The sequence below is a fragment of the Nannospalax galili genome, unplaced genomic scaffold, assembly GCF_000622305.1.
Source record: "Nannospalax galili isolate Female #2095 unplaced genomic scaffold, S.galili_v1.0 scaffold72, whole genome shotgun sequence".
Classification (NCBI taxonomy): domain Eukaryota; kingdom Metazoa; phylum Chordata; class Mammalia; order Rodentia; family Spalacidae; genus Nannospalax; species Nannospalax galili.
Genome location: NW_008336933.1, coordinates 8282694 through 8304028, shown reverse-complemented (window position 1 = coordinate 8304028; position 21335 = coordinate 8282694). Strand labels below are relative to the sequence as shown.

Sequence of the window (21335 nt, the reverse complement as noted above, 5' to 3'; positions counted from 1 at the left end):
GTTTATGGAAATGGATGGAACAAAACTTTATTCATTTAAATCCAGTGTTAAGGATACTAAGTTGAATAGTTGGAATTACTGAATATCTTCAAGAATTGCCATTAATTACTTTAGCTCTAGATAGTAACTTGAGGTTGCAACTGATGAAATGTCTCTAGATATTTTCTGGAAAAGTTCAGTTATCTCTTATTTAATGAAACTAGGATGATACTCTTTCCTAATTAACAGTATCCTAGACTTTCACTTAAATATATATGTGACTTTTCTTTTTAAAATTTTTATTTATTTATAAATTTATTGTGTGTGTGTGTGTGTGTGTGTGTGTGTTTATGCACACACATGTGCCAGGGAACCTGTGAAAGAGTCAGAGGACAACTGGGGAAGTCAAGTCTTTTATTCTACCATATGGGATTTTCATATTGAAATCAGGTCATCAGGCTTGGCAGCAAGTGCTTTTTCTCCACTGATTTATCACGCTTCACGCTTTAAAGAAAATTATTCCTTTAAGTTGGGCACATATCTTACAATATTCTTTGTGTTATAAGTTTCTTTATAGCTGGGCGTGGTGGCACACGCCTTTAATCCCAGCACTTAGGAGGCAGAGGCAGGCAGATCTCTGTGAGTTTGAGGCCAGCCTGGTCTACATAGTGAGTTCCAGGACAGCTGGGGCTACAGGGAGATTCTGTCTCAAAAAGACAAAAAATAAGTGTCTTTATAAGAAAAGGAAATTTTCAGTCCATTTCAGGTTGAAATAATGAGGCTTCCACAGTTTCTAAGATGCCAAAGTATTCTCAGTGATGGGCATGGCGTCCATAGGCTCCCTGATCTTGGGGACTTTTGTAATAAAAGAAGAGGTGAGTTCAGCTGATAAATTATGCAGTTGTCTCTCTGAGTCTCCACTCCCTTGTGCTCTGTCTTGAAGTCTCAGATCCTGAAAAGCAGGAAATTGTGCTTGTCTAATATCGATGCATGGCACCGCACAGTAATAAATGTGACAAAAAATATTAAGTGAAAATGTCCTTGACAATGACAAATTTTAAGTGGCTCACCTGGCCATAGCTCCAGCTTCGGCTCTTGATGTCTTTGACGTCTCCATAAAATATCACTCCGATGTCATTAAGGATGTATTCTTCTCTCTCTTTCTCATCATCCAGATATACAGCATCCTCTGCATCAGGATTTGAACACAGTCACCTTTACCTGACCAGCCCACTTCCAACATTTGCAAGTTGACATTATTACTAGATTGAAATTTAATCTACCAAGTGAATGGATGTCTTTTATTTCACAAAGCATAGCTCATTTCCCAATATTTTTAGCCACAGCAAACATAATCAGTAACAAAGATCAGATCTGTAAAAGATGACATTTGTCAGCAAAATGCTGACAAACTCTGGCTCTACAAGTTTCAAAGCACAGTTAAATTGACACGTTTCATTAAACATTTTATGAGTCTGGTGCATCCGTGGATTTAGAATCAGATTTTTTGATGCTGAGGCAAAATTTCAAGACAGGTCAAAAAGTCATTTCCAACCTACTAATTTTAAAAATAATTGAATTGAAATTTTTTTCTTGAAATAAATCTGGGGCATGTCGGGAAATGAGAGTACCATTTGTCATCCTTGTGTGGCAGCCCATGGAGTTGAAGGAGACAGGGTATAGGTTGTTACCTTATAATGAGAAGTCCTTGTGGATGCATTGGTAGGTGTGTACACAGACTGTGTGTACACAGTCTTTAGTTAGCCTTGTCCATTGCAAAGCCTTCCTGGGGCCTGCAATCTCAGGAAGGCCTCGTTCCCACCTACCTAGTTAGTCATCAATCTGATACTTATTTCTAGGCCCAGCAAAGCATCTTCCAGACAAGGTAGGGTCATATAGGTATAAATCGCATTTGGGTAAATTTACTGAAAATAAGGTGAATTTTGGCAAGGGGGGGGAAGGTTTATTGTGTTTTTCTGTCCCAAATCATCCACCATCTCTGTCAACTTTTAGGGTTATGTCTTCCTCATTCTCTGACCCATTTAGAAAAAAATCTCCTTTATCTTGTGATAGCAATGCTCAACTTTGACTGAATATTATGATCAGTCAATGAAATTCTCAAAGAATAAATAAGTAAGTAAATAAATATTCCTGAGTCTCCCAATGTTGAGGTTTGAATCTTAAATGTACCAACGGCCCATACATTAAAGGCTTGGCTGGCAGCCTATGGCAGTACTGAGATGACAGAATTTGTATGTGGTAGGACCTCTTGGAAGGAAATGAGGTCATTAACAGAGTACCTTTGAATGGGCATTGTGACCCTGGTCCCTTCCTCTTTCCCGTCCCAGCCACCGTGAAGGGGACAGGTTCCTCCATCATCCACTTTTACCACCATGTTTTGACTTACCACAGTCCCAAAGCAATGGTCCAAGTGACCAGACTAAAATATCTCAAAACATAAGCCAAAAATAAACCTTTCTTCCTTTAAATGGATTTGTCACAGGTGTTTTGTCAGTGCAGCTAGAAGCTAACACATCTGTGCTGAACTCGAAATCAATTAAGTCAGAACTGCCAGGGTGGCATGAGACGCAGACGGGGATTTTGTTTTGTTTCTTATCTCCCCCACTACTGATTCTCAAATCCAACCAATGTTGGGGCCCCTCACTCTTCAAAGAAGGACTAATTGACAAGCAGCATTAATTTTTGTGTGGGCTTATGGAAATGATCTCAGGTGTCACTCAGTCTCCCAAGTCTGAATCTGCATGGTAACAAGATCCCCAGGGTACTTAAGAGCACAGTGAATTCTGAAAGACTCTGTTCAATTCAATGAGGTTAGACCCCATTCTGCTCTGTATGGTGCTTTTCATTGAATCCTTTAAAAATTCCTTGATTTTATCTCCCAAGCACTTTGTCATATCTTTTTTCTTTTAATTCTTTGCCTCTTGCCTACTATTTGCCCAGATTCCTGTAACGCACACACACACACACACACACACACACACACACACACACACACACACACAGCCCTTCATATTCTTAGATCCCAAATCCATAGGTTCACCCACTCTGGCTGAAAATATTTAGAAAAAAATATGGCTATATATCTTCCTTTGTCACTATTTCTTAAACTACAGTGTATCAACTATTTCCACAGCATTTATACCATAGTAGGCTTTATAATAACCTAGAGATGACTTAAAGTGTATAGAAAACGTGTGCAGATTCTATGCAAATGCTACACCATTTAATATAAGGGACTTGAACATCCACAGATTTTGTTATCCTGAGGAAAGGATCTAGAACTAATCCCCTGTGGGTGTTGAGAGATAATTGTGTATTTCAATATCTAATAAACTATACAAATTTAAGTCATTCAGTGTTCTAGTCAAGATAATAAACACTTTTGTCTTCTTCTCCTAAGCTTCCTTTCATCGACTGACCTGTGATCACTTGTTCCACTCTGTCCCTTCCACCACATCCCTATGCCAGAGAATCATTAGTCACCTTTCTACTACTGTCAACTGCACAGAGTTGGATGTAATGGCATATACTGTTTTGATGGTCTGACTTTCATTCCAGTTCCATTATTTTGAGACTCATATGTGGCTTTGTATGAATTTTGTCAGTTTATTGTCTCAAAGCTATTTTGTCTTTCTAGAAGAGTCCACAGTGAAATAGCATGTGCTCCAGTCAGCCTCCTTTTGGCTCTGACAGGTTGAAGCTATGATACCTGTAAACTCTGATCTGGTTAATTTTTTGAGGCAGAAGCTGTTAATAGTGTTATCTGTATAGGCTGAGAACCTAGACCGGTGTCAGGTGTACCATAACTTCAACTTTATTCCCAGAAGTAGGACTAGCCAGGGATAATACATGAAGGACTGACAGCTGAGTGTGAGCATCTGAGGTCAGTGTTTCTAAGTACCTGTATGGAAAAATACTTTTTCTTTAAAAGGAAATAGTATGAGAGTACATGAGGGCATTGGACACTTACGTGCACACAGTGTTGCCACAGCTTAAGTGTCTCAACACAGGCTCCCGTGTTTGAACAGGTTGTCCCCAGCTCATAGTGCTGTTTGGGGAAGGTGAGGAACCTTTGGACATGGCTGAGGTGGATGACTACGGGTACCTTAATGGTTAAATTAGTTTCTGGTTCCAGCTGAACTTTCTGTTTCCTATCCGATGCCATGATATAGCTAACCTTCTCAGGCCCAACCTACCTGGCATGAACCACTGTCAGCACTATTCACACCCTGCCATGAGAAACGGAAATCCTCCAAAACCATGAACCAAAATAGAGCCTTCCTGCCATAAGCTGCTTCTGTCACAGCAGTGAGAAAAGTCACCAGTTGTCAACTAGCCATCAATGCAAAGAAAATAAAAGGGTACTGTTATATATAATATGTATTATATATATAATAATAACTGTATACACATATTTAAATATTCTTGACAGATGCTGGGGGTGGGAGGATGCCTGAGACTTTGGTCTGGGATGCTACACTCGGCTCATGGTCTGTAGGCCCAATTGCTCTGGCTTCAGGCAAGTCACTCACCCACTTTCTGAGAGGGTGGCATCACTTCATCCAAGTGTGAAATCAAGGGACTATGTCCTTTGAGCTCACAGAGCATGGGTGGGTGTGAAGACAGGAAGGACGGACTGGTGATGGACTGCTAGAGCTGTTCAGAGGAGCTCACACTGCTGACACTTGCTTCCTCTGTGGTTCTAGCAGTCACTCACAACTCTATCATGGATATAAGAAAATAATGTTTGAAAAGATTCAATTGGTGTCCTTAAAAGTTTAACAAGATGGCTTAAAATGCACACAGGGAACCAAGAGCTCCTCGTTCAGAGTCATGAAAGTATGGAATGACAGGGGTGGGCTCAGGGCTGCCACATGAGTCAGCAAGCATGCTCGGAAATCCAACTTCCAAGGGAGTCCATGCACCGCATTCCTACCCCTGGAAAACGGGTTTACATAGTCTACTAAAGTATTTATTTTGTAACTTCTGAGTGAAAGTTCTGGAACTCCATGAATGTGTTGGAAAATGTAAAGAATCTGATCAATGGTGTGTGTGTGTGTGTGTGTGTGTGTGTGTGTGTGTGTGTGTGTGAAGCCTGAAATCCAGGCTTCCAATTGAATATCTAAGAAACTAATAAAGAACTTCAGAGTGGAGCCTAGAATTAAACTTTGGAGGCAGATGTGGTGGGGCATACCTATAATCCCAGTACTCAGGAAAGAGGTAGGAAGGGGGCAAATTCAACGATACTCTAGGCTACATCATGACTACCTGCCTCCAGAAACAAAAATTAGGGACTGGAGAGATAGTTTAGCAGTTAAGAACACTAGCTGCTCTGGTAGAGGACACAAGTTCAGTTCCCAGCACCACACACATAGGCTGCTAAAACTGTCCATAATTCCAGTTCCAGGGGATCTGACACTCTCTTCTGTCCTCCGCGGGCATTGCATGACACAAGTACACTTATCTACATGCAGGCAATACACACATACATGTAAAATAAAAATAATAATAAATTAATTAAAAATACACAAATACATTAATAGATCACAATTAGTAGCTCAGAAGTAGACGAGACTGTGTCCATGCATTTTTGTCCAAATTTAATGTATATAAAGAAAATGTCAAAGACAATGTTTAGAATGTTCATTAAATTCTGTTGAGAGAATTGACTGTTAGATACATTTTATATACATCAAAATAAACTGAAAATTAATGTAATATCTGAATTTGAAAAGTGGAAGGACATAAAACATAGAATAAAATAGGGGTGAATATTTATTTGATACCTAATAAAAAATTATAAAAAATTTTTGCTGTTTTATAATAATAACTGTATACACATATTTAAATAGATTTTAAAAAATTTTGGGGTTGATTTTTAGGTGCTAGGGACCAAACCTGAGGCTTTGTATGGGCTAGGCAAGTGTTCTACCACTGAGCTATATCCTCAGCCCCATTTATTTTAATTTCTAAAAACCATATTTAATGTACAGCAATATAGTTTACATATTAAACAACACTTTAATATTTTATTTTTATTATTATTTCTATTTTATGTGTACGAGTGTATTGCCTGCATGTATGTGAGTGAACCAGGGTCATGCAATGCTGTGGAAGTCAGTAGAGGGCTTCGGATTCCTCTGGAACTGGAGTCAAGGACAGTTTGCAGCCGCCATGTGGATGCTGGGAAATGAACCCGGGTCCCCTGCAAGAGCAGTCAGTGCTCGTAACCACTGAACCATCTCTCTAGTCCCATAAATAACACTTTAATAGAATGATTTGATATAGTTAAATTTTTTTGTTTATTTTTATGTGTATGAGTGTTTTGCCTACATTTATGTCTGTATACCAGGTGCATGCAGTACCCACGGAGGCCAGAAGATGGCATCAGAGCCCCCAGAACTGGAGTTAAAGGTGATTGTTGGCCGCCATGAGGATGCTAGGAACCAGACCTGGGTCTTCTGCAAGAGCAGCCAGTGCTCTTAACAGTATTTTTATTCTCTTACAATGATGTGACTCTTGTGTCTATTATAATAGTCACCTCAGCCCAGAGGGTTTAAAATGTTTGTGGAGGTAGAACCTGTGGTCTGCCTCCTATGGTCTCCTATGGTCTATGAGCTCTGAAGTGGCATTTCACAATGTTTTAGAAGGATGTTATGATGCTTTCCTTTAATATGAGATGTTAATGGCCTTGTGCATGATATTAGCATGTACTATGAGGCTGTAAAAATGTGAACGTTTGATATAAAAATACACAAATACATTGGGCTCAAGAGATGGATCAGCAGTTAAGAACACTGACTGTTCTTGCAGGAGACCTGGGTTTGAATCCCAGAACCCACATCGCTGCTAAAACTGTCCATAATTCCAGTTCCAGGGGATCTGACACTCTCTTCTGTCCTCCGCGGGCATTGCATGACACAAGTACACTTATCTACATGCAGGCAATACACACATACATGTAAAATAAAAATAATAATAAATTAATTAAAAATACACAAATACATTAATAGATCAAGTGGAAGGACATAAAACATAGAATAAAATAGGGGTGAATATTTATTTGATACCTAATAAAAAATTATAAAAAATTTTTGCTGTTTTATTTTCTTCTTTCTTTCTCTTTCTTTCTTTCTTTCTTTCTTTCTTTCTTTCTTTCTTTCTTTCTTTCTTTCTTTCTTTCCATTTCTTTCTCTTTTTTTGCCTAAATTTGTCTGAGACATAAACATGGGGCTGGAGAGATGGCTCAGTGGTTAAGAGCACTGGCTGCTCTTGCAGAGATCCTGGGTTCCAACACCCACATGGTGGCAAACAACCCTCTGTAACTCCAGTTCCAGGGTATCTGGTGCCCTCTTCTGTCCCTGTCAGGCACTGCATGACACAGGTGCACTTACATACATGCAGGCATAATACTCATACACATAAAATTTTTAAAAAAATTTTAAGCAAAAAAAATTAAAAATCACCAAGGAAATACTATGTGTATTCTATTAAATGTAAACATGAAGCCTTTTAATTTTAGGTATTGTAAAATTTAGAGTATGTGACAAACTGGGAAAATACTTCCAACAATAATTATAATTTACTTACAAATGTTGGTGAAATGTCTCTGTATGTAAAGATTTCCAACAAATTGAAAATAAATTTGTAAAATATGTAAGAGAAAGTCAACAAATTAAAGCCAGATCATAAAGGAGGAATTGTAATGTGAAATAAATACATAAAACATCATTTATTAAAATAGTAACCTGAAACTACAAAATAATATAAAAATGAAATGATCACTCTATCATCTATCTATCTATCTATCTATCTATCATCTATCTATCTCTATCTATCTAACATCTATCTATCTATCAATCAATCATCTATCTATCATCTATCTATCTATCTATCTATCATCTATCATCTGTCTGTCATCTATCTATCATCTATTTGTAATATTTATGTATGTACTAGTAGATTTAAACTTCTGATACTCAATATCAGCTAATGTGCCAAATTGCCAATCCACTCATGACATTATTATGGCCATAGTATTTCAAGAAGCAATTTGGCAACTATGTCCATTACTCTTGACCCAGTCCTCTGCCTAGAGTAAGGTTTTATCTATCCAGTGGAAATAATTCAGAGTTGAATTAAAAATGCATGAAGTCTGGTGGGGGTGGGGTGGGGTGGGGTAGGCATGTATATATATATATATATATGCCAAATCTTCAAAGAAAAGGCACAAATCTTAAAGACTTTGACTTTATATTCTAACATGCCTGTGATTCCAGGTACTCAGAAACTGAGGCAGGAGGATTGCAAGGTTAGAGTCTGCCTGGCTACAGGGTGAGTTAAAGGCCAGCCTGGAAATTTTAGTGAGACTCTGTTTCAAAATACAAATTAAGAGTAGGGTTGGGGAAGAGCTTAAGGCAAGAGCGCTTGTCTAGCATGTGTGAGACCCTGAGTTCGGTCTCCAGTACTACGCCCCAAAGCAGAACAAAACAAAAGAAAACAAAAGAAAACAAAACCCCAACTAAACAAACAAATCAGTAATGACCTCCCTATTCTAATTTTCTCTTTGAAGATGCTGATTTTCTACCTAGAATTTTGCTAAAGCAACTGTTAAGTTAAATGGTCTTATCACAGAAAAGAACAATAAGGTAGAAGAGACATTTGGTGGTGACCAATACATGTTTATGGCATATTGTGGCAATAGTTTTTGATTGTAGACATAGCTCCAAACTCACCACCCTGTGTTAAATATACACAGCTATCTGCATGTCAATCACACCTCAGTAAAATGATTGTTTTTAATTTTAATTTTAAAAAATATTTTAAAATATTTTTATTGAGTTTTTATGCATTTCATATAATGGATCTTAGTTAAATTTAGACCACCTCCCCATTCGCGTCCCCCACACCGTCCAATCAGATTTTATGCATTCTATCATATATGTTAAGTCCTATTTGGTCAAGCATTTGTACCCTGATGTCAATCAATGTAAGTTCTGCTAGGGTATTCATTATTTTTATCTTATGTATATGAGTGTATTGCCTGCATGTGTGTAAGTGAATCCATGCCATGCAATGCCCTTGGAGGTCAGTTGAATTCCCCTGGAACTGGAGTTATGGACAGTTGCTAGCTGCCATGTAGATGCTAGAAGTCAAACCAGGTCCTCTTCAAGAGCAGCCAGTGCTCCTAGTCACTTAGCTATCTCTCTAGCCCCCAGTTTAAAATTTTTGATCTATTTTAATTTTATGCGCATGAATGTCTTGCATCATGTATGTAAGTGCACCCGGGTCATCCAACACCTGCAGAGACCAGAAGAGGATGTCAGATCTCCTGGAAATGGAGTTACAGATGGTTGTGAACTGCCATGTGGGTACTGAGAATTGAACCCAGGTCCTTGCAAGAACAACCAGTGCCCTTAACCCCTGAACCATCTCGCTAGCTTCCTTGGTTCTTTTTTAAAGTTTGCCTTACATAAATAAATAGTAAATAAATAATAATTAGATAGACAATAAGTAAATAAATAAAAATAAATGGCAATTTATATCCTTGTCTGTTCAAAGAATTTAGAAAAACCAGATGTTATAGAAATGAATGTCCTTGAATTTGTGTTATATAGCCTGTGTTGGTCAGCTGCTTCCATGAAGAAAACAAAGCTGAGATAATTGACTTACAAGGAGGAAAGGCTTGGTCTGGCCTACAGTTTGGGAGGTTTCAACCCATGGGTAGTTGATCCTGGTGTTTTGAGTCTATGGTAATGCAGCTCCTCAGGGTGAGAACACATGGCAGAGAAGGCTGCTCACCTCATAGTGTCCAGGAAGCAAGAAGACATGAAGGATGGGATCTTACATTCCTTTCCTGGATGCCCTCAATGGTCTACTGCCTTTTAGAGGGTACATTTCTTAAAGGTTCCATCAGTTCCTAGCACCACAGGCTGGAGACCAGGCCTTCAAGACACTGAGGGGGGCGCATTTCAGTTGTAAATGACAACAGCCTCTAAGCACAGTTTCCTACCTCCTGCTAAAAGGCAGCTATATTCTTTAAGAGAATAATTCAAGGCTAATAAGATAGCTCGGTGAGTAAAGGTCCTTGCTGTCCAATGATGCAAGCCCAGTGACCTACGTTAGATTTCTGGAACCATGGGAAAATGGAAGGAAAAAAAACAGATTCACAGAGTTGTTCCATACATATGGCATAGCACATGGCTCTTCACATCACACACACAGACACACAGACACACACACACACACAGACACACAGACACACAGACACACACACACACATACTACTGCTAATAATAAAGGTATGATTCTTATAAAAAAGAATAATTTATTACAGCTCTGGGTCAAGAAACACACAAGACTAGGTTGAAACACTTCTTCCTATCAGGAAACAAACAAACAAACAAAAATCATCAAAGATCTCAAGGGTCATTACAAAGGAAACAGAAACCAGCTTGCCAATGCTGAGGAAAAAAAAAAATCACTGAAGAAAATTAGAGGACATGAGAAATTTTAGTACTTGTAAATTAATATTGATTTTTAAAAACATATTGGTCACCTTTGTAGAGTGCTAGGAGTCAGCTTGCTAATGTGAACCCTGAGAAATGAGAAAAGGAGTAAGACTTTACCTCAAGGTGACAGACTAACAGATGCTAACACAGAAGGAACGAGAGAGAATATCACTATTTGCAATTCTTAATGAAATAGTGGGACTAGGCTGAAATCATCAACCAAAAAGAAGAAATTCAGAATGGGTGCACAAGAACAAGGAAACTGGTCTCAGCTGCTAATTCTAAGCATCTGCATCTGTTGATTGAATAAATACCTGGTTTAACTTACGAAGTGCTTTTACCCTCCCCCACCCCACACCATCCACAGTGTTTGAGAGTCAATCAGAGCTAGACTCTAAATATAAGTAATCAACAGAAAATACAACAGAGACATACTTCATGACATCAAGGAATAGAATCAGCAAATTAATAATATGGCAAGCTCTGTCTGCATGACAATGCAGGTTCGGCAGCAAGGTTGTGGTAGGAAAAAGAAATAACTGAACTGGATTGCTCTAGACATCCCAAAATTATTATACTGTAGACCTTGATTTGAACAAAGAAACTGTAGAGAATTTTGGACTATGAGAAAATGTGGCTGAACACTAGTCAACAAAGACTTGATTTTGTCATAATTAGATCGTCATGCACTAAACATCAGAGATATATTCTGAGAGATGCCATGTAGACATTTTCATTTATTTTTCTTTTTCCTTTTTTTTTTCTTAGATACAGCCTCCCTGTAGCCCCAGGTGTCCTGGAATTGACTATGTAGACCAGACTGGCTTTGATCTCACAGAGATCTGCCTGTCTCTGCCTTGAGAGTGCTGGGACTAATAGTGTGTGCCACCATGCTCAGCCATTTCTTTTTGAATGTCATAAAGAGTTCTCATGGAAACTAAGGCATTTAAGATGTCATTAGGCTATACAATCTTACGGGACCACTGTTGTAGACGAAAATCATCACTGACAAAAATGGGTTCCTGTGATGCAGGACTGTGTGTGGGCACATATACATCATGCATAATGTGTGCAAATGGAAACATGCAGCAGTAAGACAAAACGGTGACTGGGGATTTGCTTGAAAATACTAAACTCAAAGAATACGGGGAAAAAGAGAGCAAATGTCACTAGGTCCCACTCACTGCCAAGTTGGGAAACCAACTGGCATTCAGTGTACTACCTTTCCTGCTTTAGAGTTTGTTTGAAAATTTTTATAATAAAAATAAGCTTTGCTGATGGGTATGAAAGAAAACGAGTAATGAAAACATACATTTTTTAATCAAATATGAAAATTCAATATCGTAAAGGTAGAAATTTGATCAAATTAGTCAGTAGAGTCAACATGAATGCAACTGTGATGCCACTCAGGTATTTTAGAACTCTGCATGTCCACTCCAAAGTTCATTTGAAGAAGCAATGTGGAAAAGCAAAATGCTAAAAGGGTGGAAGATTCCCACTGACTTGGGCTGACTTTGGTTTACAGGGGGTGAGGGGAAGTGCTGGAAGCAGGGGATCACATGTGCTTGCTGCTGCCCACGTGACCTTACAGCTCTGCTGCCAGAATGAGAGAAATGTACTCTGGAAAGCCCACTGGTCCAAGGACGATGACTGTCTCCACAGCTGTGCAGGAAGTAGCGCACTTCCCAGTAAGGTGGAGCTGGTCTGGTATCCCCCATCTAGCTTAGCCCAACACTAAGTCCTTGATAATAAATGTTTGTCTCTCTGAATGTAAATAAGATTTTCTGGTTCTTTCTGACAAAGTCTTACTGTGAGTGTGGCTAACTGAAACAGAGCTATAAACAAAACTGATATTGGCTTGGCACAGAAATACATAAGCATATAAAAAGTCTTGAATGTGTATTAGGTCTTAATATATATGAATATGGTTTTTAAAGTCATTGAATGTTGATAGATCTAATCAATACATGGTGCTGTGAAAACTCCCTATTCGTGTAGGAAAGAAATACCAGTAACACCTCTTTTACCCTACATATAAATGTATTTATAGGTTTAAGACCTGCACATGTGCTTTTCCTACCAATTCTTAATTCACTTAACACGTTCCAGACACAAACATGCATAGAAGCAAAACATACAGTAAATACATGACAAGACGCTTGATTTCTCTGATAATTAGAGATACAAACTGAAACAATGGTGAAATAATTAGGATTTCCCACAGTATAGTCAAGTACTATATAGTCAAGTACCAATGCAAAGGGTAACATCCAGTACCAATAAGGGTCAGAAGAAATTGACACTATCTTGCTTTGTGTCTATATTATGAAACACCATAGCCTTTTAAAAATCTTTTAAATCTTTAAAAAAATGTTTTTAGAACTTATGTGTATGAATTTATGTCTGTTAGGGATAGGTGCACGTGAGTATAGATCCCACAGAGGCCAGAGGAAGGTGTAGTATCCCACGGAGGTAAAATTAAGGGCAGGTGCGGAACCACCTGACAGGGGTGCTAGGAACCAAACTCATGTCCTTCGCAAGAGCAGTGCACACCCTTAACCACTGAGCTATCTCTCCAGCCCCAACATCATAACCTTTAAAGGGGTAATTTAATAGTATCTATGCAAATTTAAACTGTGAACTTACTACCAAGCAATGCTATTTCTGAGCGCTTACAGAAACATTTTTCTATAAAATGTATGTATGACATTTATACAGCATGCTATGCAATGAGGAAAATGGTTATAAATAAAATCTAAATTACTGTAAATCTCAGTAGCTGTGAAGAAAAGACTTAAATAAATTATGAAACAAACATATCAAGCAGCCATTAAGACTATGTACACACTGGTATAGAGAACTTGCTAAGATACATAGTATGGGAAAATAAGAAAAATGTGTATCTAATTTGTACTACACCTTCTTCTGGCCTCTATGGGATCTATACTCACATGCACATATCCCTAACAGACATACATGCATACACATAAGTTCTAAAAATTCTTTTTAGGAAAAAGATTTAAGAGATTTTTAAAAGGCTATGGTGTTTCATAATACAGACACAACGCAAGATAGTGTCAATTTCTTCCGACCCTTATTGGTACGGGATGTTACCCTTTGTGTTGGTATTTAGTGTTGGGCTAAGCTAGATGGGGGATACCAGACCAGCTCTACCTGCTGGGGCTGGGTTTGATGATGCATGCCTTTAATCTCAGCACTCTGGAGGCAGAGGCAGGTGGATCTCTGTGAGAATGAGGCCAGTCTGGTCTACACAGCAAGTTCTACCCCCCCCAAAAAAAAAATCCAGACTCTGGTTTTATATACGGACAATGATAAGTAAAATCACAGTGAAATATATGGACTGTACACACAAAGTTCATTTTCTATGGGCAGTATCTAGGATTGAAAAATTAGTGAAGCAGAAATTTTCTTTTTGCCATATATGTGCCATATGTATATATTTGGAAAAGATAATATATTGAATTAATTGTCCATTAAAAGTGAAAATCCTTAAAATTTGTTAAATGGGTGGAGATACATCAAAATATTAATAGTTGGTACTTGGATTTGTAGGTACCAATTCTTTCGGTGTTTATTATTTTTTTTCTTTCTTTGTCATGTGTATGTATGTGCATGTTTGTGTGCATGTATGTTTCACATGTATATGGAAGCCAGAGTTGATGTTGAGTGTTTTCTGCAATTGTTCTCCATCTTATATATTGAGGCAGAGTCTCTCACTTGAACCCAGAGCTCTCTACCTCTCTTAGTCTAGCTGGCCAGCTTTCTCTGGGCATCCCCTATCTTTACTTTCCAGGTGCTAGGTTGACAGGCAGGCTCCCACACCACCCAGCATTTATGAGGGTGCTGGGGGTCTGAATTCCAGTACTCACATTTGCATAGCAAATACATTTACTCACTGAATCATCTCCCAAGATCTATTTTATTTACATAAGACTTCATTATTAGAATGAGCAATTTTAAAACTGTATCTGCACTTGGTAAAACTATCTACTTAATAAGAAGTTATTAGGTTATCAAGTTCAACCCTTTTTTTCTTTTTTTTCTTGAGACAGGGTCTTGCTATATAGCTTTGCTTGACCTTGAGCTCAGTACGCCTATCAAAATCTTCCAAGTATTGAGAGTACAGGCCTATGTGTCAAGTTTTCTTTAAGAACAGTAGGCCTGTAATTAAACAATGTCTTCATTAAATATCATCTCAACAGAAATTTTCTTTATGTTTCCCTTTTCCCTTCCCAGCATAGGCTGGATTGAGTCTTATTTTCTTATGTCTTACAGAAATTGGGGTACCATTCATCCCACTGCTAGGAAATGACAGTTCACTGGGTGTACATTTAATTATTTACTAAATGACTATGTCTTTAGAATTTAGTATGAGCCAGAAACTTTCAACATTTTGTATAACCCCAGCATTCAGGAGACTGAGGCCGGAGGATTATGAATTTGAGACCAAGCTAGGGCTACAAATGAGACCATGTCTTCAAAGAACCACAAAGAAACCAACAACTCCCTCCCCCAACTAACTCATTAAAATTCATAAAGTCCCCATATGAAAGTATTACATTATGCCCATTTTATACACGAGGAGTCTGAGGCAGGGACAAGGCAACTGAGCTTCCAAGGCCATAGTGCTAGCAAGATGCCAAGCCAGGGTGTGATTGGTCACTGCTTCCCATATGACCAACAGAGTCGGTCACTGTCCTCAGCACCCAGAACCTTGGTAAGGATGCCATCACAAACAGTAGGAAGTCAGTAACTGCCTGTTGTAAAGGTGAGAGATAAAGATGTTTTCAGTAGCTTGGCGAGTGAGAGAGAAGTCCAAAAGGGTGAAAGATTTACCATTGGGCTGTGTGTTATCATTGACGAGAGGTTATAAATTTGAGAACCATGAACAGAAGGAATTCCATGGCTCACACTGGGCCACCCTTTCCCTTCCAGCAGCTGAATTAAATTTCACCTCAAGCCAGGCAGGCATAATCATGAATCTTCAGCAAGGCAAGAAAGTCAAATGGGAAGTCCCAATTTTAATTTTAAATTTATTTATGACTTTAAAAGAAGATTGAAGACTGAGGGCAGCACTTTATGTCCCCTGTTTTTTATTCAGATCTGTCACTTTAAAATACAGCTGTTCAAAGGTAGTTGAAAAAAAATACATCACCATGGAAACACCTCAAACTCCCTATTTTAGGAAGGCTAATAAAAATATGAAAATGTAATCATATTTACCTCTGGATATTCTGATTGTTGGCTGCTATTTTAGTTTTAAGATTTGGAACTGGTTTCAAGGGAGTAGTGGGGTTTTATTGGCTCCAAGGGAAAGCTGGTTTCTACACAATCAACTTGATTCTACTTGTAAGAAAAACAAACTAACAACAGACTATTGTAGAAACAATCTGGATTGCTCGGTGGGTCATTGTATGTATAGGTGTGGGGTCTGGGAGCTTTACCAAAGACATAGAGAAGGGAAGTTAGAAGCAGGTGGCTCACAGAATGGGACTGGTGTATTGGGTCTACTAACAACTTGTGCTCTAAGTAATCTTTGGCATAGAACTATCACTGCAATTAAACTTAGAGGGTAAACAGATTATACAGGGTGTCATGGGTGGATGTGACACTGCATCTCCATTTGCATTCCCTGTTGCCTTCTAAATACCTACCCTTCTAAAATGCCTTCTAAATACCCACCCTTCCAGGATGACTAATAATTTACTCTAGGCAAGTAGCAAAGAATGATGACCTCATTTATTTTACTGTTCCTTTGGTGAGAATTGTGAGGTAGTTAAAAAATAAAATTGTGAGCTTCAAAAGTTTTAAGGCTCACACAAAAGGGTGGTTTCAAGCACTCTTGGAAATTATCACTGGCCTCTCACCTAGAGTAAGGAGGAACTTATTACGGACATGTAAGGACAAATGCCCAGACTATTGATTTTAGTGTCTGTATAGCCCCTTGGAGGGTAGGAGGGTTGTTCATCACTACATAGGCTGAAAAACTCCTTCTGGTATTTACATGCTGTTCTAAAGTTAAAGAAGGTCCCATGTCCAATGTCATTAGGCACCAGCATAGCATGCAAGAGCTCAGGGATCAAAGAAAACTTGATGATAGCAAGTTGATGACACTACATAGGCATTTCCATCAGAGTTTGATCTTGTTACTGATCCTCAAAGAACAATGGCTCTGGTCCTTCAAAAAGGCAAAGCCCATCAATCACCCTGTTAGGGAAGGGCTGGATTCACAGCAAGGGGATTAAGCCTCCCTTGGCTGGTCTCCTTTTTATATAAAACTTGAGCATCAGGAAGGAGAGAGGAAGGGTTATCATCTTAGAGGGAGTGGTTTCATCTGCAGAATGGTGTCATTGTGATGTGCTTTTCCGTCTCTAGGTAAATCAAAAGAGGTGGCAACTTGCAAGCCAGCTATGTGCCCTATAGGCATAATAGGAATAACTCCCTGTTTCTGAGGGTTGTGAGACACTGGACCACCAAGAAAGGGATTTCTATGTAGAACAGGTACATGAAACACCTGAAGTTCTTCAGTCTTCAGTGACTGGGCCTCTTAACCTGCCCTGCAAACGTGGGATACAACATCACAGCATGTGCTCTTGAGAAGTTTATTCACTGTGTGCTAATTTGCTGGTTTCACTTGTTAAAGACATTTTAGTTTATATGCCTTCAGAAGATAAACTATTATTCGTGAAGTAACTACAAAGAAAATGTCAGGGCTTCATTACTTAGTATGTGTTTTCTAAGGAAGCCTATGCCTTTAGGCACGGTTTAATTTCTTTTTGTTTTCCTAGAAAAATGATTTCAGTTGCTCTTAGCTATCAACATGGTTTTCCTTTGGCTTATTTATTTATTTTTAAGGGTGGCACTTTCAAATCTTAATGAATCATTGCAGAAAAATGTAAATCTAGCTTCTATCCCTACAGAAAGCCAGATGCAAATGGCTTCCACTTTAAAATTGTTGCTCTCACTAGGTCCAGATACCTAGGTTTTTGTCCCAGTTTGTTTCCTAATTTTCTGGATGACCTTAACAAATTTATATGACATTACAGGGCCTGGTTGCTTTCTTGAACTATGAACCTAACGATTTAATCCTGGCCTCTCAGCATGGTGCTTATCAAATCAGTTGGCAGACGTTCCCTGAGCTCCAACTCTGTGCCAGGATGAATAAAGCTCATCCTGCTCCTCTCTTCCTTTCTTCTCCTCTCCCTCTCTTGAGACAGGCTCTCACTATGTAGCCCAGGCTGGCTTTCAGCTGGTTATTTTCTTGTATCTGCTTCCCTCATGTTGGGATTGCAAGTGTGACTACCACACCCAGCCAAGGGTCTCACATTCCAAAGCATCCAAGCTAGGAAGATGCAACCTATAAACATACTTTGAAGAGTGTAAAAATGTCATCATAAGATTCTGTATTAGACACTTTCAACCTTGCTCCTTCCAGAATCATCTTGCAAAAAGCTTTAACTGTTGTTCCTAAGGTCATAGCTACACCAATGAACAAAATGCTTCCGTGATTGGTCTGTGGTCCCTTCTCACTACAGTGCCACACTGTATAGAAAGGATGGATGAGGCTGTAAATGATTTCGGTGCTGAAAAGAGTGATCTGGTAGCCATCCTGTGAAGAGTAAACCCAACCCTCCAGTGGAACCTGAACCTCAAAGGCAATGCAACCATGTGCACATACTACAATTTCCCTATATGCAGCATTGCTAGGTAGTGCCAGAGTCACTCTGTCCCTCCACCTGCTGTACTTTGCTGCTGCCTGGGCTTTGGGGTCATCATTAAGCAATTGTAATACTCAGAGTTAATCTGGGAATTGAGACACTACTAAGTAACTGACTCTATAAGCCAAGATGGCTTAGGAGGTAAAGGTGATTGCCTTGTAAGCCTGACGAACCGAGTTCAACCCTGGAATCCATGTAAAGCTAGAAGGAGAGAATGAACTCCACAGAGTTGTCCTCTGATCTCCACATCTGCCCTATGGCATGTGTGTGTCCTCACCCACACACATAATAATAAAATAGTAATAATAATAATAATAATACATTTTTAAACAGTAACTGATGACTAGCAGTACATACAGAGTGGATCCTCGATAAAGTGCTGACTCATATCTGGGACAGCACTAAGTTCAAGGGCATGAAATTTCTTTATAATATTCAGAAGGGCATACAACTTAAAACATGGAATTGTTGGGGCTGGAGAGATTGCTCAGCGGTTAAGAGCACTGACTGCTCTTGCAGAGGACCCAGGTTCGATTTCCAGCACCCACGTGACAGCTACAAACCGTCCTTAACTCCAGTTTCAGGGGAATCCGAAGCCCTCTTCTGATCTCCGCAGCATTGCACGACATGGGTGCACTCACATGCATGCAGCCAATACACTCATTAAAATAAAAATAATAAATAAAATATTTTTAAAAACATGGACTTGTCTATTGGCAGAATATTCCATTTAATATTTTTGACTATTTGAACACTGAGTAACTGAAGTTTCAGCATTTGAAACTGAAGACAAGGAACAACTACTATATAAATCGTTTTATTAAATAGAAGGCAAGGATAAATAAAGGATTAAAATTTTACCATAAGATTTTTTTTGACACTTCATAAAAATTCAGTTAACCAATGATTTGATTATTGTTGTTTGTGAGAACTGTTCTAGGCTCTATGGCAGGTCCAAGCCACTTGCTGCTCTGTCCTCAATTCCAACGGGGTCAGAAGCCTCTTCTTCATGGTCTTCTTTTTCCCCTTCTTTTTCTTTATTTCAGCACTAATTTTTACAATTGTAACTAGACTTTATTAGTATCTTACTTGTAAAATCCTATTAGCAGCTCTACAAGGACAGAATTCTTTCTCATTGCCATGGCCTCAGTGCCGAATTAAGCACCAAACCCTTCTTACTTGTGAGAGTAGGTAACATTGTGTGAATATATGGGTGAATGTGTTCTCATGGCCACAGGCAAGACACACCATTGACATCTGTGGATGGATGAATTAATGACTCCAGCCTGAGTTATACATTTTAGTGTGGGCTCAAGGGTCTCTATTGAACAGGGGTATCTGTTACATTCCTCTGAGAATCCCAGTCTTGGAAATGACTCTATTCTCTAATAAAGGGCCTTAATGACCATTGTAATTACTAAACAAATAGTCGAAGGATGAATTTAATGATACAAGCTGGTCATATGTATTAAATCTCTATCAAAAGATATAATAATTTCCAAGCACGGATTTCTTATATTAAATTAGATTGATTTTTCTTAAAAGAAAATGTAAAACTTACATGGACTTAACAAGGTAGAAACACTAGATGCTAAGTTGATATTAGATGCTGAGATAAACCTACTTAAAAATCATCCACAGATATGCACTCCTGAACTGACTCTGTATTACAGTTTTTGACTCTACAAGATGATAAGGTCTAAGATTAAATCTATCCTCTATCTGTGGTGATAGTGTACAGTGAACCTAAAAAGTATTTATTTGTAATTACTTGAATGCCCTAAACATTTATGAAACATTAACGATGTACCAAGCATTGTGGGATGCTAGAGATGTGAGGCTGAATAAGACAGAGGAAAGTCTGGGATAGAATGAGTTGTCATGATGCACAGGACCCCCTGAAAATGTGCAGCCAATGCTCAAATACTGGTATGCAGTCCCAAATACTGAAACCTTCCTTAAATATCCACTAAATACTGCCCAGAGTACTAGACAAAGCTTCCAGAAATCTAAATCTTTCAGAACTTAGCCGTTAGCAGTCTTGTCATACTACCAAACTGGAAGCTTTGACATTTAAATACTGAAATGCATTCAATAATTCATAATTAGTAGTAGACAAACAAGACAAATTCACAATAAATAACCAACTCTCTCCTGTTGCCTTTGTGGGTACAGTTCTGTCCCCCACACTCTGGACAAAGGCTCCCTCTCGGACTTGAAGCTCTCTTAGCACTATTAACTTAAACAGTAGGCAGTAATTTTCCCTGCATCCACCCCTGCCCTCACCAGGACGATGCTACTATTGATTACCATTAATGATTTAGTGATTAAGGAGGATAAATTGCCTATGAATACAAAGCAGCTGGAAGTGCCCCCAGGAGCACAACTGAATATTTTCTCTCAGTAAGTGCTGTGCATAGGGTTGCAATTCTCAACCGAGTGACCACGGCCACCTTGGTCTTTGTTGTCACATCTGGTATGTGGCCCTGTCAGCACCTTACTCCATCTGAGTCTCTTTAGACAGCATTTGAGGACTCTTCCCCTTGTGTTCTTAGTTATCTTTTTCACTTGCGCTGTGGTCCTACTCCTCTTCTAATCTATTTTACAGCTGTTCAGTGAGTCCTTTTTTATTAGATCATCTATTCATGTATCTATCTATCTATTATCTATCTATCTATCTATCTATCTATCTGTCTATCATCATCTATCTATATCTATCATCATCTACCTATCAATCTATCGATGTCTATCTATATCTATCATCTATCTATCTATCTATCTATCTATCTATCATTGATCATCTATCTATCAATCTATCTATCATCTATTTATCTATCATCTGTCTATCATATCTATCTATCTATCTATCTATCTATCTATCTATCTATCTATCTATCTATCTATCTATCTATCTATCTATCTATCTATCTATCTATATCTATCATCTATCTATCATCTATCTCTCTATCATCTATCTATCTATCTATCATCTATCAATCATCTATATCTATCATCCATCTATCATCTATCTACTGTCATCTATCTACTTATCTATCTTGGATGGTTCTTCTGTAAAAGAACTCTG

General features: G+C 38.6%; 1 protein-coding gene across 2 annotated transcripts in view; it reads right to left on the bottom strand.

The window, feature by feature from the left end:
- F13a1 (coagulation factor XIII A chain) overlaps positions 1–21335 on the bottom strand; it is a 217020-nt gene that overhangs the window by 109197 nt on the left and 86488 nt on the right. For both annotated transcript variants that reach the window (XM_008831654.2, XM_017797775.1), the window contains one exon: positions 1050–1168. In XM_008831654.2, the coding sequence (XP_008829876.1) occupies positions 1050–1168 (119 nt within the window). The remainder of the gene's footprint in view (positions 1–1049; positions 1169–21335) is intronic.